The 21,328-nt window shown below is 45.1% G+C and overlaps 1 protein-coding gene across 1 annotated transcript in view; it reads left to right on the top strand.

Annotated features, from left to right (window-relative positions):
* LOC121551465 (protein kinase C alpha type-like) overlaps positions 1 to 21,328 on the top strand; it is a 207,497-nt gene that overhangs the window by 184,180 nt on the left and 1,989 nt on the right. The window contains exons 12-16 of the mRNA XM_045211001.1: positions 330 to 392; positions 5,460 to 5,598; positions 9,938 to 10,018; positions 12,208 to 12,315; positions 20,660 to 20,800. Coding sequence (XP_045066936.1) covers positions 330 to 392; positions 5,460 to 5,598; positions 9,938 to 10,018; positions 12,208 to 12,315; positions 20,660 to 20,800 — 532 coding nt within the window. The remainder of the gene's footprint in view (positions 1 to 329; positions 393 to 5,459; positions 5,599 to 9,937; positions 10,019 to 12,207; positions 12,316 to 20,659; positions 20,801 to 21,328) is intronic.

The following is a 21,328-nucleotide window of genomic DNA, read 5'->3' as shown; positions in this document are numbered from 1 at the left end:
ATTCCAGGTGAAGCTGGTTGCGAGAATGCCAAGAGTGTGCAAAGCTGTCATCAAGGCTACTTTGAAGAATCTAAAATATAAAATATTTGTTTATTTGTTTAACACTTTTTTGGTTACTACATGATTCCATATGTGTTATTTCATAGTTTTGATGTCTTCACTATTATTCTACAATATAGAAAATGGTACAAGTAAATAAAAACCCTTGAATGAGTAGGTGTTCTAAAACTTTTGACCGGTAGTGTACATGTTTTGAACAATCATCACACTTTTTCACATATTTACATGTTTGTCCATGTTACTAAGTGATCATGTTGTTGCCATTGCAGGTTCTATGCTGCAGAGATCGCTGTGGGCCTGTTCTTCCTGCACAGAAAGGGTGTTGTATACAGGTGGGTGGGAATGAAGGACACAAGTCTCCCTGGGGTAACCATTTTCACCTCTACACTGGTTTGGGTGATTTCGTTATCAGGTGTTATGTAGAAATTAGTCCCAGACTGAAATACTCTTGGGAACAAAACACATCAGGGACAGCTGAAGTGCTCTTGAGAAACTGTTGTGGCACGGGGAGTAATTGCTTTTTGCGAAAGCTGAGAAATGAGCCGTCACTTTGCGTGGCTTGTTTATAATAACTGTATCTTAATTATATCTGCATGCTGAAAAGGTTAGCTTAGAAGGTTGTGTAAATATAGGCTGAAAGCCTCATTGTAGAGTGAGTGAGATAAAAGAAGGAGAAGTACAGGAAAGATCAAGAAAGAGAGAAAGGAAGAGCCAAGGCTGAGATATACATAGATACTGTACATGGACCATACTGTAGGCTACAGGGAAAGAGTTAGAGAATGGAGAGAAAAGCAATAGTAAGAGAGAATTGGTTATGAAGATGGAGGAAAGAAAGAGATGTAAAGTGGGAGGAAGATAGAGGTATGGAATGAGTGAGGTTGAAAGAGAGAGATAGAGAGACAGATAGAGAAAGAGAGAGATCTGTTTTATCTCCATCATTGTGGTTCTGTCAGTACTCAGTGTTGCTGTGGCGTCTGGATGCCCAGAGGACTGCAGCATTCATCTCACATTAATCACTCCTTTAAAGAGAAAAACGACAAGAGAAAGAAAGAGTGGAATGAGAGAGGCTGAGGTCAACACGTCCTCTGTGAGGACTCCAGCTGAAAAGTCATTTCCATTCAGCACATTCCTCCATCGCTCCATTTCTCCGTTTAGTGTTCTGACGCTCCAACAGCAGATAGTGGTAGATTAACACAGGGCTAAAGGACAGTGATATAAAACACAGGGCTAAAGGACAGTGATATAAAACACAGGGCTAAAGGACAGTGATATAAAACACAGGGCTAAAGGACAGTGATATAAAACACAGGGCTAAAGGACAGTGATATAAAACACAGGGCTAAAGGACAGTGATATAAAACACAGGGCTAAAGGACAGTGATATAAAACACAGGGCTAAAGGACAGTGATATAAAACACAGGGCTAAAGGACAGTGATATAAAACACAGGGCTAAAGGACAGTGATATAAAACACAGGGCTAAAGGACAGTGATATAAAACACAGGGCTAAAGGACAGTGATATAAAACACAGGGCTAAAGGACAGTGATATAAAACACAGGGCTAAAGGACAGTGATATAAAACACAGGGCTAAAGGACAGTGATATAAAACACAGGGCTAAAGGACAGTGATATAAAACACAGGGCTAAAGGACAGTGATATAAAACACAGGGCTAAAGGACAGTGATATAAAACACAGGGCTAAAGGACAGTGATATAAAACACAGGGCTAAAGGACAGTGATATAAAACACAGGGCTAAAGGACAGTGATATAAAACACAGGGCTAAAGGACAGTGATATAAAACACAGGGCTAAAGGACAGTGATATAAAACACAGGGCTAAAGGACAGTGATATAAAACACAGGGCTAAAGGACAGTGATATAAAACACAGGGCTAAAGGACAGTGATATAAAACACAGGGCTAAAGGACAGTGATATAAAACACAGGGCTAAAGGACAGTGATATAAAACACAGGGCTAAAGGACAGTGATATAAAACACAGGGCTAAAGGACAGTGATATAAAACACAGGGCTAAAGGACAGTGATATAAAACACAGGGCTAAAGGACAGTGATATAAAACACAGGGCTAAAGGACAGTGATATAAAACACAGGGCTAAAGGACAGTGATATAAAACACAGGGCTAAAGGACAGTGATATAAAACACAGGGCTAAAGGACAGTGATATAAAACACAGGGCTAAAGGACAGTGATATAAAACACAGGGCTAAAGGACAGTGATATAAAACACAGGGCTAAAGGACAGTGATATAAAACACAGGGCTAAAGGACAGTGATATAAAACACAGGGCTAAAGGACAGTGATATAAAACACAGGGCTAAAGGACAGTGATATAAAACACAGGGCTAAAGGACAGTGATATAAAACACAGGGCTAAAGGACAGTGATATAAAACACAGGGCTAAAGGACAGTGATATAAAACACAGGGCTAAAGGACAGTGATATAAAACACAGGGCTAAAGGACAGTGAAAGCAAATGAACAGGCAAAGGAGCAGACAGATGCTAGAAAGGAAGGTAGAAGCGATGGAAGGGTAAAAGGAAAAGTGGAGGCGGCTGCTGTAGGAGCATAGGTGATTAGAGGCCAAAGAATGATTCCGTCTGTTGTAGTGTTTTAGTGTGTTGAATGTGTGTTGAGGACAGATAAACAGGATCATTTAAGGCAAAATACAGTGGTTTGTGAAATTATTCACCCCCCTTGGCATTTTTCCTATTTTGTTGCCTTACAACCTGGAATTAAAATGGATTTGTTGGGGGTTATATCATTTGATTTACACAACATGCCTACCACTTAGAAGATGCAAAATATTTTTGGGGGTGAAACAAACAAGAAATAAGACAAGAAAACAGAAAACTTGAGCGTGCATAACTATTCACCCCCCCCAATGTTCTGTTGGGGTATATCTCTATAAGCTTGGCACATCTAGCCACTGGGATTTTTGCCAATTCTTCAAGGCAAAACTGCTCCAGCTCCTTCAAATTGGATGGGTTCCGCTGGTGTACAGCAATCTTTAAGTCATACCACAGATTCTCAATTGGATTGAGGTCTGGGCTTTGACTAGGCCATTCCAAGACATTTAAATGTTTCCCCTTAAACCACTCAAGTGTTGCTTTAGCAGTATGCTTATGGTCATTGTCCTACTGGAAGGTGAACCTCCGTCCCAGTCTCAAAGCCTATTCCCCCTCAGGAGACTGAAAAGATTTGGCATGGGTCCTCAGATCCTCAAAAAATTATACAGCTGCACCATCTAGAGCATCCTGACTGGTTGCATCACCGCCTGGTATGGCAACTGCTTGGCCTCCGACCACAAGGCACTACAGAGGGTAGTGCGTACGGCCCAGTACATCACTGGGGCCAAGCTTCCTGCCATCCAGGACCTCTATACCAGGCGGTGTCAGAGGAAGGCCCTCAAAATTGTCAAAGACCAGCCACCCTAGTCATAGACTGTTCTCTCTGCTACCGCATGGCAAGCGGTACCGGAGTGCCAAGTCTAGGTCCAAAAGACTTCTCAACAGCTTCTACCCCCAAACCATAAGACTCCTGAATAGCTAATCATGGCTACCCGGACTATTTGCACTGCCCCCCCACCCCATCTTTTTACGCTGCTGCTACTCTGTTAATTATTTATGCATAGTCACTTTAACTCTACCCACATGTACATATTACTTCAACTACCTCAACTAGCCGGTGCCCCCGCACATTGACTCTGCACCGGTACCCCCCTGTATATATAGCCTCCCTACTGTTATTTTATTTTACTTCTGCTCTTTTTTTCTCAACACTTTTTGTTGTTTTATTCTACTTTTTTATTAAAAATAAATGCACTGTTGGTTAAGGGCTGTAAGTAAGCATTTCACTGTAATGTCTGCACCTGTTGTATTCAGCGCATGTGGCCAATAAAATTTAATTTAATTTTATTTGAAATCTCTGGAAGACTGAAACAGGTTTCCCTCAAGAATCTCCCTGTATTTAGCGCCATCCATCATTCCTTCAATTCTGACCAGTTTCCCAGTCCCTGCCGATGAAAAACATCACCACAGCATGATGCTGCCACCACCATGCTTCACTGTGGGGATGGTGTTCTCGGGGTGATGAGAGGTGTTGGGTTTGCACCAGACATAGTGTTTTCCTTGATGGCCAAAAAGCTCAATTTTAGTCTCATCTGACCAGAGTACCTTCTTCCATATGTTTGGGGAGTCTCCCACATGCCTTTTGGTGAACACCAAACGTGTTTGCTTATTTTTCTCTTTAAGCAATGGCTTTTTTCTGGCCACTCTTCCGTAAAGCCCAGCTCTGTGGAGTGTACGGCTTAAAGTGGTCCTATGGATAGATACTCCAATCTCCGCTGTGGAGCTTTGCAGCTCCTTCAGGGTTATCTTTGGTCTCTTTGTTGCCTCTGATTAATGCCCTCCTTGCCTGGTCCGTGAGTTTGGTGGGCGGCCCTCTCTTGGCAGGTTTGTTGTGGTGCCATATTCTTTCAATTTTTTTATAATGGATTTAATGGTGCTCCGTGGGATGTTCAAAGTTTCACATATATATTTATAACCCAACCCTGATCTGTACTTCTCCACAACTTTGTCCCTGACCTGTTTGGAGAGCTCCTTGGTCTTCATGGTGCTGCTTGCTTGGTGGTGCCCCTTGCTTAGTGGTGTTGCAGACTCTGGGACCTTTCAGAACAGGTGTATATATACTGAGATCATGTGACAGATCATGTGACACTTAGATTGCACACAGGGGGACTTTATTTAACTAATTATGTGACTTCTGAAGGTAATTGGTTGCACCAGATCTTATTTCATAGCAAAGGGGGTGAATACATATGCACGCACCACTTTTCCGTTATTAATTGTTTTGCATTTTTTGAAAAAAGTTATTTTTTTCATTTCACTTCACCAATTTGGACTATTTTGTGTATGTCCATTACATGAAATCTAAATATAAAATCCATTTAAATTACAGGTTGTAATGCAACAAAAAAGAAAGAACACACAGTAATAATTCAGTCAACAACACGCCAGCTCCGTAATCAAATGACAGCTGACATACAATTAAACTGTCAAACGTCTCTCTCTCTCTCTCTCTCTCTCTCTCTCTCTCTCTCTCTCTCTCTCTCTCTCTCTCTCTCTCTCTCTCTCTCTCTCTCTCTCTCTCTCTCTCTCTCTCTCTCTCTCTCTCTCTCTCTCTCTCTCTCTCTCTCTCTCTCTCTCTCTCTCTCTCTCTCTCGCTCTCTTTCACTCTCGCTCCCTCTCTCTCTCTCCACCTCACCCCCTCTCTCGCTTCCTCTCCCCCTCTCCGTCTCCCTCTCTCATTCTCTCTGTTTCTGTCTCCTTGCTCTTTCTCTCCCTCTCTTTGATCCCTCTCTATCACAGGGACCTCAAACTGGACAACGTGATGCTGGACTCTGAGGGCCACATTAAGATAGCAGACTTTGGCATGTGTAAAGAGAACATGTATGAAGGCATGGTCACACGCACCTTCTGTGGTACCCCCGACTATATCGCCCCAGAGGTGAGGACCAGGGGGAAGGGGGGTGGGAGGGGGGACTGAGGGGAGAGACTGGGGAGAGAGACTGGGGAGAGAGACTGAGGGGAGAGACTGAGGGGGAGAGACTGAGGGGTCGAGACTAAGTGGGAGAGACTGAGTGGGAGAGACTGAGGGGAGAGACTGAGGGGAGAGACTGAGTGGGAGAGACTGGCGGGGAGAGTCTGAGGGGAGAGACTGTGGGAGAGACTGAGTGGGAGAGACTGGGGGGGAGAGTCTGGGGGGATAGACTGGGGGGAGAGACTGGGGGGAGAGACTGAGGGGGAGAGACTGGGGGGAGAGACTGGGGAGAGAGACTGATGGGAGAGACTGGGGTGGAGAGTCTGAGGGGATAGACTGGGGGGAGAGACTGTAGGGAGAGACTGAGGGGGAGAGACTGAGGGGAAGATACTGAGGGGGAGAGTCTGAGGGGAGAGACTGAGGGGAAGAGACTGGGGAGAGACTGAGGGAGAGAGAATGATGGGGAGAGACTGAGGGGGAGAGACTGAGGGGTCGAGACTAAGTGGGAGAGACTAAGGGTGCAAGACTGAGTGGGAGAGACTGAGTGGGAGAGACTGGCGGGGAGAGTCTGAGGGGAGAGACTGTGGGAGAGACTGAGTGGGAGAGACTGAGTGGGAGAGACTAAGGGGATAGACTGGGGGGAGAGACTGAGGGGGAGAGACTGGGGGGAGAGACTGGGGAGAGAGACTGATGGGAGAGACTGAAGGGAAGAGTCTGTGTGGAGAGACTGAGGGGGAGAGTCTGAGGGGAGAGACTGAGGGGAAGAGACTGGTGAGAGACTGATGGAGAGAGAATGATGGGGAGAGACTGAGGGGGAGAGACTGAGGGGTCGAGACTAAGTGGGAGAGACTGAGGGTGCGAGACTGAGTGGGAGAGACTGAGTGGGAGAGACTGAGTGGGAGCGACTGAGTGGGAGCGACTGAGTGGGAGCGACTGAGTGGGAGAGACTGAGTGGGAGAGACTGAGTGGGAGAGACTGAGTGGGAGAGACTGAGTGGGAGCGACTGAGTGAGAGACTGTGGACGACTGTGGGAGCGGTAGAGACTGAGTGGGAGAGACTGAGGGTGCGAGACTGAGTGGGAGAGACTGAGTGGGAGAGACTGAGTGGGAGAGACTGAGTGGGAGAGACTGAGTGGGAGAGACTGAGTGGGAGAGACTGAGTGGGAGAGACTGGCGGGGAGAGACTGAGGGGAGAGACTGAGTTGGAGAGACTGGCGGGGACAGTCTGAGGGGAGAGACTGTGGGAGAGACTGAGTGGGAGAGACTGCTGTGTGTGTGTGTGTGTGTGTGTGTGTGAGAGAGTGTGTGTATGTGTCTGCTCCTGCCTCTCTGTCTGTAGTGACTCATGAGGGACCGTAGCAACCCAAAAGTAGGAGGTGGGGATAGCCCTGTTTCTATCTCTGGGTTTCCCATGGTGGGTGGACCTGAGGTTGAGGTGTCTATTTAATGAATGGATTTTGAATCTGAGCGCTTTTCAGACCTACTTTTCTTTTGTTGTTGTCTATATCCAAGTAAAAAAAGTATCCGCACACTTAAATCAGATACAATTTCAGTGTTTTGACTAAGCTTTCATTCAGTTATGACCATCGTCAGAGCATACAAACAGACAGTTTGTTGTTGTCTATATTGAAATCTACAGTATATCTAAAGGCAACAGAGAAGAATATAATGGTCATGTTGTCTCAGTGTATTCAAGCCTCAAGTCCCTCAGTAGTCTGTCCTCTTACACGGCTATAATAGGACCATGTTGTTCCTCAGGCCATAGAGATGCAATATAATATAAATAGTGTTCTATTTAATTCTGAGCCTGAGGCTCGGAGAAGGACCTGGAGTGACATTATAGACCTGTCACTTCTCGTTACCGTGACGAGGAATGGATGCCCATACAGCACATGCTCAGACATGTCCCTGTGTTTGGCGGTAAAACTGCTTCCTGTCTTGTCTGCTAGAGGGGGTGACAGGTGGTAGAGCTGCTTCCTGTCTTGTCTGCTTGAGGGGGTGACAGGTGGTAGAGCTGCTTCCTGTCTTGTCTGCTTGAGGGGGTGACAGGTGGTAGATTTGCTTCCTGTCTTGTCTGCTTGAGGGGGTGACAGGTGGTAGAGCTGCTTCCTGTCTTGTCTGCTTAAGGGGGTGACAGGTGGTAGAGCTGCTTCCTGTCTTGTCTGCTTAAGGGGGTGACAGGTGGTAGAGCTGCTTCCTGTCTTGTCTGCTTAAGGGGGTGACAGGTGTTAGAGCTGCTTCCTGTCTTGTCTGCTTGAGGGGGTGACAGGTGGTAGATTTGCTTCCTGTCTTGTCTGCTTGAGGGGGTGACAGGTGGTAGAGCTGCTTCCTGTCTTGTCTGCATGAGGGGGTGGCAGGTGGTAGAGCTGCTTCCTGTCTTGTCTGCTTAAGGGGGTGACAGGGGGTAGAGCTGCTTCCTGTCTTGTCTGCTTAAGGGGGTGACAGGTGGTAGAGCTGCTTCCTGTCTTGTCTGCATGAGGGGGTGGCAGGTGGTAGAGCTGCTTCCTGTCTTGTCTGCATGAGGGGGTGGCAGGTGGTAGAGCTGCTTCCTGTCTTGTCTGCTTAAGGGGGTGACAGGGGGTAGAGCTGCTTCCTGTCTTGTCTGCTTAAGGGGGTGACAGGTGGTAGAGCTGCTTCCTGTCTTGTCTGCATGAGGGGGTGGCAGGTGGTAGAGCTGCTTCCTGTCTTGTCTGCTTAAGGGGGTGACAGGTGATAGAGCTGCTTCCTGTCTTGTCTGCTTAAGGGGGTGACAGGTGTTAGAGCTGCTTCCTGTCTTGTCTGCTTGAGGGGGTGACAGGTGGTAGATTTGCTTCCTGTCTTGTCTGCTTGAGGGGGTGACAGGTGGTAGATTTGCTTCCTGTCTTGTCTGCTTGAGGGGGTGACAGGTGGTAGAGCTGCTTCCTGTCTTGTCTGCTTAAGGGGGTGACAGGTGGTAGAGCTGCTTCCTGTCTTGTCTGCTTGAGGGGGTGACAGGTGGTAGAGCTGCTTCCTGTCTTGTCTGCATGAGTGGGTGGCAGGTGGTAGAGCTGCTTCCTGTCTTGTCTGCTTAAGGGGGTGACAGGGGGTAGAGCTGCTTCCTGTCTTGTCTGCTTAAGGGGGTGACAGGTGGTAGAGCTGCTTCCTGTCTTGTCTGCATGAGGGGGTGGCAGGTGGTAGAGCTGCTTCCTGTCTTGTCTGCTTAAGTGGGTGACAGGTGATAGAGCTGCTTCCTGTCTTGTCTGCTTGAGGGGGTGACAGGTGTTAGAGCTGCTTCCTGTCTTGTCTGCTTGAGGGGGTGACAGGAGTTGGTTATAGCCTCATAGAGATAGCAGTATGCCGTTCCTCTCCTCTCCTCTCCTTTCTTTTATTTTTTATATTTTTATATTATTCCCTCTCCTCTCCTCTCCTCTCCTCTCCTCTCCTCTCCTCTCCTCTCCTCTCCTCTCCTCTCCTCTCCTCTCCTCTCCTCTCCTCTCCTCTCCTCTCCTCTCTCTCCTCTCCTCTCCTCTCTCTCTTCTCTTCTCTTCTCTTCTCTTCTCTTCTCTTCTCTTCTCTTCTCTTCTCTTCTCTTCTCTTCTCTTCTCTTCTCTTCTCTTCTCTTCTCTTCTCTTCTCCTCTCCTCCTCCCACTCAGTGAAATACAAAACAGTGATATTGACAATTGACTAGCTGCAGCAGCTTCCTCCCCAGACCACCTTACACAAGAACAGAATGTTCTTTCCTAATTTCTGCACGTGTTGTGTTTTATCCCTCACTACATGTGAGAATTGAATCTCATTTCACGTCTGTGGCAAAGGCCATCACAGCTCAGTTACAATTTAGCTGTGTGTTTGTGTGTGTGTGTGTGTGTGTGTGTGTGTGTGTGTGTGTGTGTGTGTCCGTATGCGTGTGCATGTGTGTGCATGCTTGTTTATGCATCCGAGTGTGCATGTGTGTGTGCGAGCGCAAGTGCGTCTGTGTATTTCTGTACAATGTGTGTGGGTGGACATGTGGGCTGGTAAATTGGATGGTAGGAAAATAGTCCTTTGTTATGGCAGATATACATAGCCCACTGTAATAATGCTGGGTGGTGCGGTGGAAGTTTTGAAGAGAACCATGCTATGTGCTGCTACTGCTGTTACTGCAGCTCAGAGCAGAGTAACTGTCCTTGACTGGCATTGTAGGCAGAGCAAACCTGGGTAAATATGAAATTCACATGTGTTGCAGTGGTTCCCACGTGCTGTTCCCACAATGGAATAGTGGGTGTGTTTGTGTTGGGCTTCCAGCAGTATATTATTACTGTAATGTGGCTCTCTAAACCTTTCTCTCCTCTCTCCTCTCTCCTGACAGATCATTGCATATCAGCCCTATGGGAAATCAGTGGACTGGTGGGCTTATGGTGTTCTCCTCTATGAGATGCTAGCAGGACAGGTACGTGCAGTAGGATATTTGTCAGATGGAGGTCTATTGTTCAATAGATCAAATGTGGCCTCATGTTATGCTGAGTCCATATTCCACAGCATCTGTTGTATGGATCCTACTAGCCTATATGTATGGATCCTACTAGCCTATATGTATGAGCCTACTAGCCTATATGTATGGATCCTACTAGCCAATATGTATGAGCCTACTAGCCTATATGTATGGATCCTACTAGCCTATATGTATGAGCCTACTAGCCTATATGTATGGATCCTACTAGCCTATATGTATGAGCCTACTAGCCTATATGTGTGGATCCTGCTACTCTATATGTATGGATCCTACTAGCCTATATGTATGGGGATATCTTCACGCCTGAATCCCAAAGGAATGGAAAGATTGGCACCATAACACTGTGGCTGTAGCAGGGGTTCACCATACTGCACCTCTTATGACACCTTTTCTTCAGAGACATACAGTACATTGGTGTCCTTGATTGGTGTCCTTTATGAATACCTGTGGATGCCACTTGCAGACAATATGGTGTATTTAACTAATCTAAACCTCAGGACACGCACACACACGCATGCAGGCATGCACACTCACAGGACAGTTTGTAAAGGTCTCTCCAAATGGCTTACGGGATTCTTAAGGCCCCATTATTCTGTTAATTAAAGATGAGATGATTACCACACATATGCACGCACACACATACACACAATCAGAGTCATTACCACTCACAAACTACACACACACACACACACACACACACACACACATACACACACACTTACACACACAACCACACACAAATCAAATCAAATCCATTTTTATTTGTCACATGCGCCGAATACAACAGGTGTAGACCTTACTGTGAAATGCTTACTTACGAGCCCTTAACCAACAATGCAGTTCAAGAAATAAGAGTTAAGAAAAGATTTACTAAATAAAATAAGTAACACAATAAAAGAACAATAACGAGGCTATATAGTATATAGTAGCTATAATCAGTAGTCCTTACCGAACACTTCTGAAAACTCCACGTTGTTACCACTTCTGTTGCCTGGCAACGGCAATGGTGTAGTGCTTTGATACGCCTCTTGTCTGCTGAGTGGAAGTCATCTTGACATTTTGCTGTAATTTCCCTCCGTTAAATCTAACACAAGACAGTACCCTTAATTAGCACAGAGAACTGAGCACTTCAACTCAACCGAAGGGGTGAAATTGTAAACCTCACCCATGTACTATGGACACTGCAGTTTCCCCTACATGGTTAGGTCATCCATGTATTGATGTAGGTCCTGATTATAGTCCTGTGTAGCTCAGTTGGTAAGATTGTGGAGCTAGCAACACCAGCGTCATGGGTTCAATTCTGTCTGGGGACGTTTATAATAACATGTATTCACTGTACTGTTAGTTCCACCCAGCAACCCTGGATAACAGTGTCTGCTAATTGACAAAAATGTCAAATGTAACCCATAGTCATACATAGAGACTTGTAGCAACCTTTTGACATCCACAGACTCAGTCTGCCAAGTGTGATACCATACAGTATGTCTCCTGTTGGAATTGAACCCACAACCTTGGCGTTGTTGTCACAGTAGCACTCAATAACAGGGAAAAGCACCTCATTGCATTCTGATGGGACAATCTAAACAGATTAATCAGTAGAGAAATATCTCTGGCATCTATTGCCGATATGAACCCACTGTACAACAATGATTTCTATGACAGGTGAAAGACTACACAGAGGAACATTAAAGGAACTCACACACACACACATCAGGGAGAAATGAGATCCATATGTTAGTTCTGAGTGGCTGCTGGGTTTTTAGGGCTCAGTGCCCTCCTGTCCTCTGTTTTATTCCACCTCAGAGTGGTGGCTAGTCCGGTCCCTCTTTGTACCCTGCACACGAAGCTGTGGTATCACACTGTTTAAGATCACAAAGACAAGGGGATTGACAAGAGACATGGTTGGTCACGTTTCTTTGGCTATGTGTCCTTTTTCAAGATATACTTTAAGTATACCATAAGTATGTACAGTAAACTTGTTTTCATATCTAATCCGCTATAACCATGTTGCTACAAATGTGGACCTTCAGTAAGCAAATTGCAGTAAAATGTGGACCCTCACTTGTATGTACATTTTGGTTGTCAACTGTATCAGTGAATACCTTGTGTGTGTTGTTTCCCTGAAGCCGCCGTTCGATGGAGAGGATGAAGATGAGTTGTTCCAGTCCATCATGGAGCACAACGTGTCCTACCCCAAGTCCATGTCTAAAGAGGCCGTCGTCATCTGCAAGGGAGTAAGTAGCTCTCCTACAGTAACTCACTGGGAGATATTGGGTTGTATCTCTCCTACAGTAACTCACTGGGAGATATTGGGTTGTATCTCTCCTACAGAAACTCACTGGGAGATATGGGGTTGTAGCTCTCCTACAGTAACACACTGGGAGATATGTGGTTGTATCTCTCCTACAGTAACTCACTGGGAGATATGGGGTTGTATCTCTCCTACAGTAACTCACTGGGAGATATGGGGTTGTAGCACTCCTACAGTAACTCACTGGGAGATATGGGGTTGTATCTCTCCTACAGTAACACACTGGGAGATATGTGGTTGTATCTCTCCTACAGTAACTCACTGGGAGATATGGGGTTGTAGCTCTCCTACAGTAACTCACTGGGAGATATGGGGTTGTATCTCTCCTACAGTAACACACTGGGAGATATGGGGTTGTATCTCTGCTACAGTAACTCACTGGGAGATATGGGGTTGTATCCCTTCTACAGTAACTCACTGGGAGATATGGGGTTGTATCCCTCCTACAGTAACACACTGGGAGATATGGGTTTTTATCTCTCCTACAGTAACACACTGGGAGATATGGGGTTGTATCTCTCCTACAGTAACTAACTGGGAGATATGGGGTTGTATCTCTCCTACAGTAACTCACTGGGTTGTAGCTCTCCTATAGTAACACACTGGGAGATATGTGGTTGTATCTCTCCTACAGTAACTCACTGGGAGATATGGGGTTGTAGCTCTCCTACAGTAACTCACTGGGAGATATGGGGTTGTATCTCTCCTACAGTAACACACTGGGAGATATGGGGTTGTATCTCTGCTACAGTAACTCACTGGGAGATATGGGGTTGTATCTCTCCTACAGTATCACACTGGGAGATATGGGGTTGTATCTCTCCTAAAGTAACACACTGGGAGATATGGGGTTGTATCTCTCCTACAGTAACACACTGGGAGATATGGGGTTGTATCTCTCCTACAGTAACTAACTGGGAGATATGGGGTTGTATCTCTCCTACAGTAACTCACTGGGTTGTAGCTCTCCTATAGTAACTCACTGGGAGATATGGGGTTGTATCTCTCCTACAGTAACTCACTGGGAGATATGGGGTTGTATCTCTCCTACAGTAACACACTGGGAGATATGGGGTTGTATCTCTCCTACAGTAACTCACTGGGAGATATGGGGTTGTATCTCTCCTACAGTAACACACAGGGAGATATGGGGTTGTATCTCTCCTACAGTAACACACTGGGAGATATGGGGTTGTATCTCTGCTACAGTAACTCACTGGGAGATATGGGGTTGTATCTCTCCTACAGTAACTCACTGGGAGATATGGGGTTGTATCTCTCCTACAGTAACACACTGGGAGATATGGGGTTGTATCTCTCCTACAGTAACTCACTGGGAGATATGGGGTTGTATCTCTCCTACAGTAACACACTGGGAGATATGGGGTTGTATCTCTCCTACAGTAACTCACTGGGAGATATGGGGTTGTATCTCTCCTACAGTAACACACTGGGAGATATGGGGTTGTATCTCTCCTACAGTAACTCACTGGGAGATATGGGTTTCTATCTCTCCAACAGTAACACACTGGGAGATATGGGGTTGTATCTCTCCTACAGTAACTCACTTGGAGATATGGGGTTGTATCTCTCCTACGGTATCTCCTACGGTAACTCACTGGGAGATATGGGGTTGTGTCCCTCCTTGACTAACCCACTGGGAGATATGGGGTTGTATCTCTCCTACAGTAACACACTGGGAGATATGGGGTTGTAAGTCTCCTACAGTAACACACTGGGAGATATGGGGTTGTATCTCTCCTACAGTAACTCACTGGGAGATATGGGGTTGTATCTCTCCTACAGTAACACACTGGGAGATATGGGTTGTATCTCTCCTAAAGTAACACACTGGGAGATATGGGGTTGTATCTCTCCTACAGTAACTCACTGGGAGATATGGGGTTGAATCTCTTCTACAGTAACTCACTGGGAGATATGGGGTTGTATCTCTCCTACAGTAACTCACTGGGAGATATGGGGTTGTATCTCTCCTACAGTATCACACTGGGAGATATGGGGTTGTATCTCTCCTAAAGTAACACACTGGGAGATATGGGGTTGTATCTCTCCTACAGTAACTCACTGGTAGATATGGGGTTGTAAGTCTCCTACAGTAACACACTGGGAGAGATGGGGTTGTATCTCTCCTACAGTAACTCACTGGGAGATATGGGGTTGTATCTCTCCTACGGTATCTCCTACGGTAACTCACTGGGAGATATGGGGTTGTGTCCCTCCTTGACTAACACACTGGGAGATATGGGGTTGTATCTCTCCTACAGTAACACACTGGGAGATATGGGGTTGTAAGTCTCCTACAGTAACACACTGGGAGATATGGGGTTGTATATTTCCTACAGTAACACACTGGGAGATATGGGGTTGTATCTCTCCTACAGTAACTCACTAGGAGATATGGGGTTGTATCTCTCCTACAGTAACACTATGGGATATATGGGGTTGTATCTCTCCTACAGTAACACACTGGGAGATATGGGTTGTATCTCTCCTAAAGTAACACACTGGGAGATATGGGGTTGTATCTCTCCTACAGTAACTCATTGGGAGATATGGGGTTGTATCTCTCATTCAGTAACACACTGGGAGATATGGGGTTGTATCTCTCCTACAGTAACACACTGGGAGAAATGGGGTTGTATCTCTCCTACAGTAACTCACTGGGAGATATGGGGTTGTATCTCTCCTACAGTAACTCACTGGGAGATATGGGGTTGTATCTCTCCTACAGTAACTCACTGGGAGATATGGGGTTGTATCTCTCCTACAGTAACTCACTGGGAGATATGGGGTTGTATCTCTCCTAAAGTAACACACTGGGAGATATGGGGTTGTATCTCTCCTACAGTAACTCACTGGGAGATATGGGGTTGTATCTCTCCTACAGTAACTCACTGGGAGATATGGGGTTGTATCTCTCCTAAAGTAACACACTGGGAGATATGGGGTTGTATCTCTCCTACAGTAACTCACTGGGAGATATGGGGTTGTATCTCTCCTACAGTAACACACTGGGAGATATGGGGTTGTATCTCTCCTACAGTAACACACTGGGATAAATGGGGTTGTATCTCTCCTACAGTAACACACTGGGAGATATGGGGTTGTATCTCTCCTACAGTAACTCATTGGGAGATATGGGGTTTGTTTCTCTCTTACAGTAACTCACTGGGAGATATGGGGTTGTATCTCTCCTACAGTAACTCACTGGGAGATATGGGGTTGTATCTCTCCTACAGTAACTCACTGGGAGATATGGGGTTGTATCTCTCCTAAAGTAACACACTGGGAGATATGGGGTTGTATCTCTCCTACAGTAACTCACTGGGAGATATGGGGTTGTATCTCTCCTACAGTAACTCACTGGGAGATATGGGGTTGTATCTCTCCTAAAGTAACACACTGGGAGATATGGGGTTGTATCTCTCCTACAGTAACTCACTGGGAGATATGGGGTTGTATCTCTCCTACAGTAACACACTGGGAGATATGGGGTTGTATCTCTCCTACAGTAACACACTGGGATAAATGGGGTTGTATCTCTCCTACAGTAACACACTGGGAGATATGGGGTTGTATCTCTCCTACAGTAACTCATTGGGAGATATGGGGTTTGTTTCTCTCTTACAGTAACTCACTGGGAGATATGGGGTTGTATCTCTCGTACAGTATCTCATTGGGAGATATGGGGTTGTATCTCTCCTACAGTAACTCACTGGGAGATATGGGGTTGTATCTCTTCTACAGTAACTCATTGGGAGATATGGGGTTGTATCTCTCCTACAGTAACTCACTGGGAGATATGGGGTTGTATCTCTCCTACAGTAACTCATTGGGAGATATGGGGTTGTATCTCTCCTACAGTAACTCACTGCGAGATATGGGGTTGTATCTCTCGTACAGTATCTCATTGGGAGATATGGGGTTGTATCTCTCCTACAGTAACACACTGGGGGATATGGGGTCGTCATTTTAATGGGCATCGATGACCCTATACACAGGTTGTTCAACTGATCTACAAAGCATTTCACACAAAGCTTGTGATGCAACAGATATTTTTGTTGAGTTTGTCTGCACCAGTAACACACTGGGAGAAATGGGGTTGTATCTCTCCTATAGTAACAAGAAAAAAACTGCTGATGCACAACCAATTTCAAATTTGCACCTTGTGTATTCTACTATTCTAACTCTCAACAGTAAGTTAAGATCCTGACTAAGTTCCTACAAAACCGGGTAACCAGTTGACCATCCCTGGTCTACTTGGTATCACAATCACACAGTCTTCTTCTTCTTTCTGTGGGTGGCCATGCTTACAGTGGGGGGAAAAAGTATTTAGTCAGCCACCAATTGTGCAAGTTCTCCCACTTAAAAAGATGAGAGAGGCCTGTAAGTTTCATCATAGGTACACGTCAACTATGACAGACAAATTGAGGAAAAAAAATCCAGAAAATCACATTGTAGGATTTTTAATGAATTTATTTGCAAATGATGGTGGAAAATAAGTATTTGGTCATCTACAAACAAGCAAGATTTCTGGCTCTCACAGACCTGTAACTTCTTCTTTAAGAGGCTCCTCTGTTCTCCACTCGTTACCTGTATTAACGGCACCTGTTTGAACTTGTTATCAGTATAAAAGACACCTGTCCACAACCTCAAACAGTCACACTCCAAACTCCACTATGGCCAAGACCAAAGAGCTGTCAAAGGACACCAGAAACAAAATTGTAGACCTGCACCAGGCTGGGAAGACTGAATCTGCAATAGGTAAGCAGCTTGGTTTGAAGAAATCAACTGTGGGAGCAATTATTAGGAAATGGAAGACATACAAGACCACTGATAATCTCCCTCGATCTGGGGCTCCACGCAAGATCTCACCCCGTGGGGTCAAAATGATCACAAGAACGGTGAGCAAAAATCCCAGAACCACACGGGGGGACCTAGTGAATGACCTGCAGAGAGCTGGGACCAAAGTAACAAAGCCTACCATCAGTAACACACTACGCCGCCAGGGACTCAAATCCTGCAGTGCCAGACGTGTCCCCCTGCTTAAGCCAGTACATGTCCAGGCCCGTCTGAAGTTTTCTAGAGTGCATTTGGATGATCCAGAAGAGGATTGGGAGAATGTCAAATGGTCAGATGAAACCAAAATAGAACTTTTTTGGTAAAAACTCAACTCGTCGTGTTTGGAGGACAAAGAATGCTGAGTTGCATCCAAAGAACACCATACCTACTGTGAAGCATGGGGGTGGAAACATCATGCTTTGGGGCTGTTTTTCTGCAAAGGGACCAGGACGACTGATCCGTGTAAAGGAAAGAATGAATGGGGCCATGTATCGTGAGATTTTGAGTGAAAACCTCCTTCCATCAGCAAGGGCATTGAAGATGAAACGTGGCTGGGTCTTTCAGCATGACAATGATCCCAAACACACCGCCCGGGCAACGAAGGAGTGGCTTCGTAAGAAGCATTTCAAGGTCCTGGAGTGGCCTAGCCAGTCTCCAGATCTTAACCCCATAGAAAATCTTTGGAGGGAGTTGAAAGTCCGTGTTGCCCAGCGACAGCCCCAAAACATCACTGCTCTAGAGGAGATCTGCATGGAGGAATGAGCCAAAATACCAGCAACAGTGTGTGAAAACCTTATGAAGACTTACAGAAAATGTTTGACCTGTGTCATTGCCAACAAAGGGTACAGTTGGGAGAACAAGTATTTGATACACTGCCGATTTTGCAGGTTTTCCTACTTACAAAGCATGTAGAGGTCTGTAATTTTTATCATAGGTACACTTCAACTGTGAGAGACGGAATCTAAAACAAAAATCCAGAAAATCACATTGTATGATTTTTAAGTAATTAATTTGCATTTTATTGCATGACATAAGTATTTGATCACCTACCAACCAGTAAGAATTCCGGCTCTCACAGACCTGTTAGTTTTTCTTTAAGAAGCCCTCCTGTTCTCCACTCATTACCTGTATTAACTGCACCTGTTTGAACTCGTTACCTGTATAAAAGACACCTGTCCACACACTCAATCAAACAGACTCCAACCTCTCCACAATGGCCAAGACCAGAGAGCTGTGTAAGGACATCACCAACTGTAGACCTGCACAAGGCTGGGATGGGCTACAGGACAATAGGCAAGCAGCTTGGTGAGAAGGCAACAACTGTTGGCGCAATTATTAGAAAATGGAAGAAGTTCAAGACGACGGTCAATCACCCTTGATCTGGGGCTCCATGCAAGATCTCACCTCGTGGGGCATCAATGATCATGAGGAAGGTGAGGGATCAGCCCAGAACTACACGGCAGGACCTGGTCAATGACCTGAAGAGAGCTGGAACCACAGTCTCAAAGAAAACCATTAGTAACACACTACGCCGTCATGGATTAAAATCCTGCAGCGCACGCAAGGTCCCCCTGCTCAAGCCAGCGCATGTCCAGGCCCGTCTGAAGTTTGCCAATGACCATCTGGATGATCCAGAGGAGGAATGGGAGAAGGTCATGTGGTCTGATGAGACAAATATAGAGCTTTTTGGTCTAAACTCCACTCGCCGTGTTTGGAGGAAGAAGAAGGATGAGTACAACCCCAAGAACACCATCCCAACCGTGAAGCATGGAGGTGGAAACATCATTCTTTGGGGATGCTTTTCTGCAAAGGGGACAGGACGACTGCACCGTATTGAGGGGAGGATGGATGTGGCCATGTATCGCGAGATCTTGGCCAACAACCTCCTTCCCTCAGTAAGAGCATTGAAGATGGGTCGTGGCTGGGTCTTCCAGCATGACAACGACCCGAAACACACAGCCAGGGAAACTAAGGAGTGGCTCCGTAAGAAGCATCTCAAGGTCTGAAGTGGCCTAGCCAGTCTCCAGACCTGAACCCAATAGAAAATCTTTGGAGGGAGCTGAAAATCCGTATTGCCCAGCGACAGCCCCGAAACCTGAAGGATCTGGAGAAGGTCTGTATGGAGGAGTGGGCCAAAATCCCTGCTGTAGTGTGTGCAAACCTGGTCAAGACCTACAGGAAACGTATGATCTCTGTAATTGCAAACAAAGGTTTATGTACCAAATATTAAGTTCTGCTTTTCTGATGTATCAAATACTTATGTCATGCAATAAAATGCAAATTAATTACTTAAAAATCATACAATGTGATTTTCTGGATTTTTGTTTTAGATTCCGTCTCTCACAGTTTAAGTGTACCTATGATAAAAATTACAGACCTCTACATGCTTTGTAAGTAGGAAAACCTGCAAAATCGGCAGTGTATCAAATACTTGTTCTCCCCACTGTATATAACAAAGTATTGAGAAACTTTTGTTATTGACCAAATACTTATTTTCCACCATAATTTGCAAATAAATTCATAAAAAATCCTACAATGTGATTTTCTGGAGAAAAAAAATCTAATTTTGTCTGTCATAGTTGACGTGTACCTATGATGAAAATTACAGGCCTCTCTCATCTTTTTAAGTGGGAGAACTTGCACAATTGGTGGCTGACTAAATACTTTTTTTCCCCACTGTATATACCATGGAAATTAGACTTCTGCAGCAATTTACACACAGAAGAGATTCAATTTAGATGTTCTGGTGGGAAGATCTTTTAATAACGTTTTTATTTTAAAAAAGTATTTTAATAACGTTTTCGGTTCAGTTACTTAGGGATGATGTCATCCGCTGTACCTGCTCCTGAACATATACAGTAATTAATCATCTGATGCTATTGTCGTCGTGACAACAGAGGCGTGTCTCCTCAACCCTTCTCTCCGCCACCTTTAGATCTATATGATCTATGAAATCATTATTAAATGATACGATTTGGGGTTGAATAAAATAGGAGCTAAATACATATTATTGAAAACCATCTTTTGCAATTTCCTCCCCTTTCTATTTCTAGGCTGGATTCTGAATAATGAAAATATGGATCAAAAATAAGGTTATTAAGGAAAGCTATTGGAAAGGGAAACATGGAGTGGCTTTAAGAGTTGAAGGGAAGCTACACTATAGACCACCAGAAATAAAGAATTGCTGTTGTCAAGGCTATACAATTGTAACTTCTAAAATGGGTTAATGCTCAGTTATGGGCTTCTCTCTCTTTCTTTCTCTCTCACTCTCTCTTTCTCTCTCTCTCTCTCTCCCTCTCTCTCTCTCCCTCATCTCCCTCACTCACCCTCTAATCCCTAATCTCCCCTCTCTCTCTCCCTCACTTCCCTCTCCCCCCCATCACTTTACTTCCCCCTCCCTCCAGTTCATGACTAAGCACCCGTCAAAGCGTCTCGGCTGTGGCCCGGAGGGCGAGAGGGACATCCGGGAGCAGGCCTTCTTCAGACGCATCGACTGGGACCGCCTCGCCAACAGAGAGATCCAACCGCCATTCAAGCCTAAAACGGTGTGTGTGTGTGTGTGTGCGCGCGTGCATGAGTTACCCAGCTAGTAGTGTCATTCCAGAAGTTATTGGAAGTCTATGATCAGATGAAAGAGTCCCTTTTATCCACATGCACAGACTGCTGTCATAACAAGTCTCTTTAAAGGGGAAATCTTCAGGTTAAACAATAACAAAGCGCCTCCCCGCCACTGATAGCTACAGTAAGTGATGGGGCTGGAGAAATGTATCCACTGTCAAATTCATAGACAGAGCTATGGATAAAAAGGCTGACCATCCGTGATATCAAAATTACAGTTTTAACCATGTTTTGAGGTGATACAGTTTTTGTTTACGATTACTTTGTTTACTAACAAAGGAGTAAAACAAGCTTATATTTTGGCTTCTGATGGAGTAAACACATTTAACTAAGCTCATGAGGGTTTTATAAGTTATATTCTTCAAGAATCAATGGGTATATATCATGAAATTAAAAGTCCAAAAACAGATTGACACTTTAACCTTTTACTGCAGTGGACTAAATCAGGGTCACAT

Source organism: Coregonus clupeaformis, chromosome 35, assembly GCF_020615455.1.
Source record: "Coregonus clupeaformis isolate EN_2021a chromosome 35, ASM2061545v1, whole genome shotgun sequence".
Taxonomy (NCBI): Eukaryota; Metazoa; Chordata; class Actinopteri; order Salmoniformes; family Salmonidae; genus Coregonus; species Coregonus clupeaformis.
The sequence above is the reverse complement of the archived record's forward strand: the minus strand, read 5'-3'. Positions and strand labels throughout refer to the sequence as shown.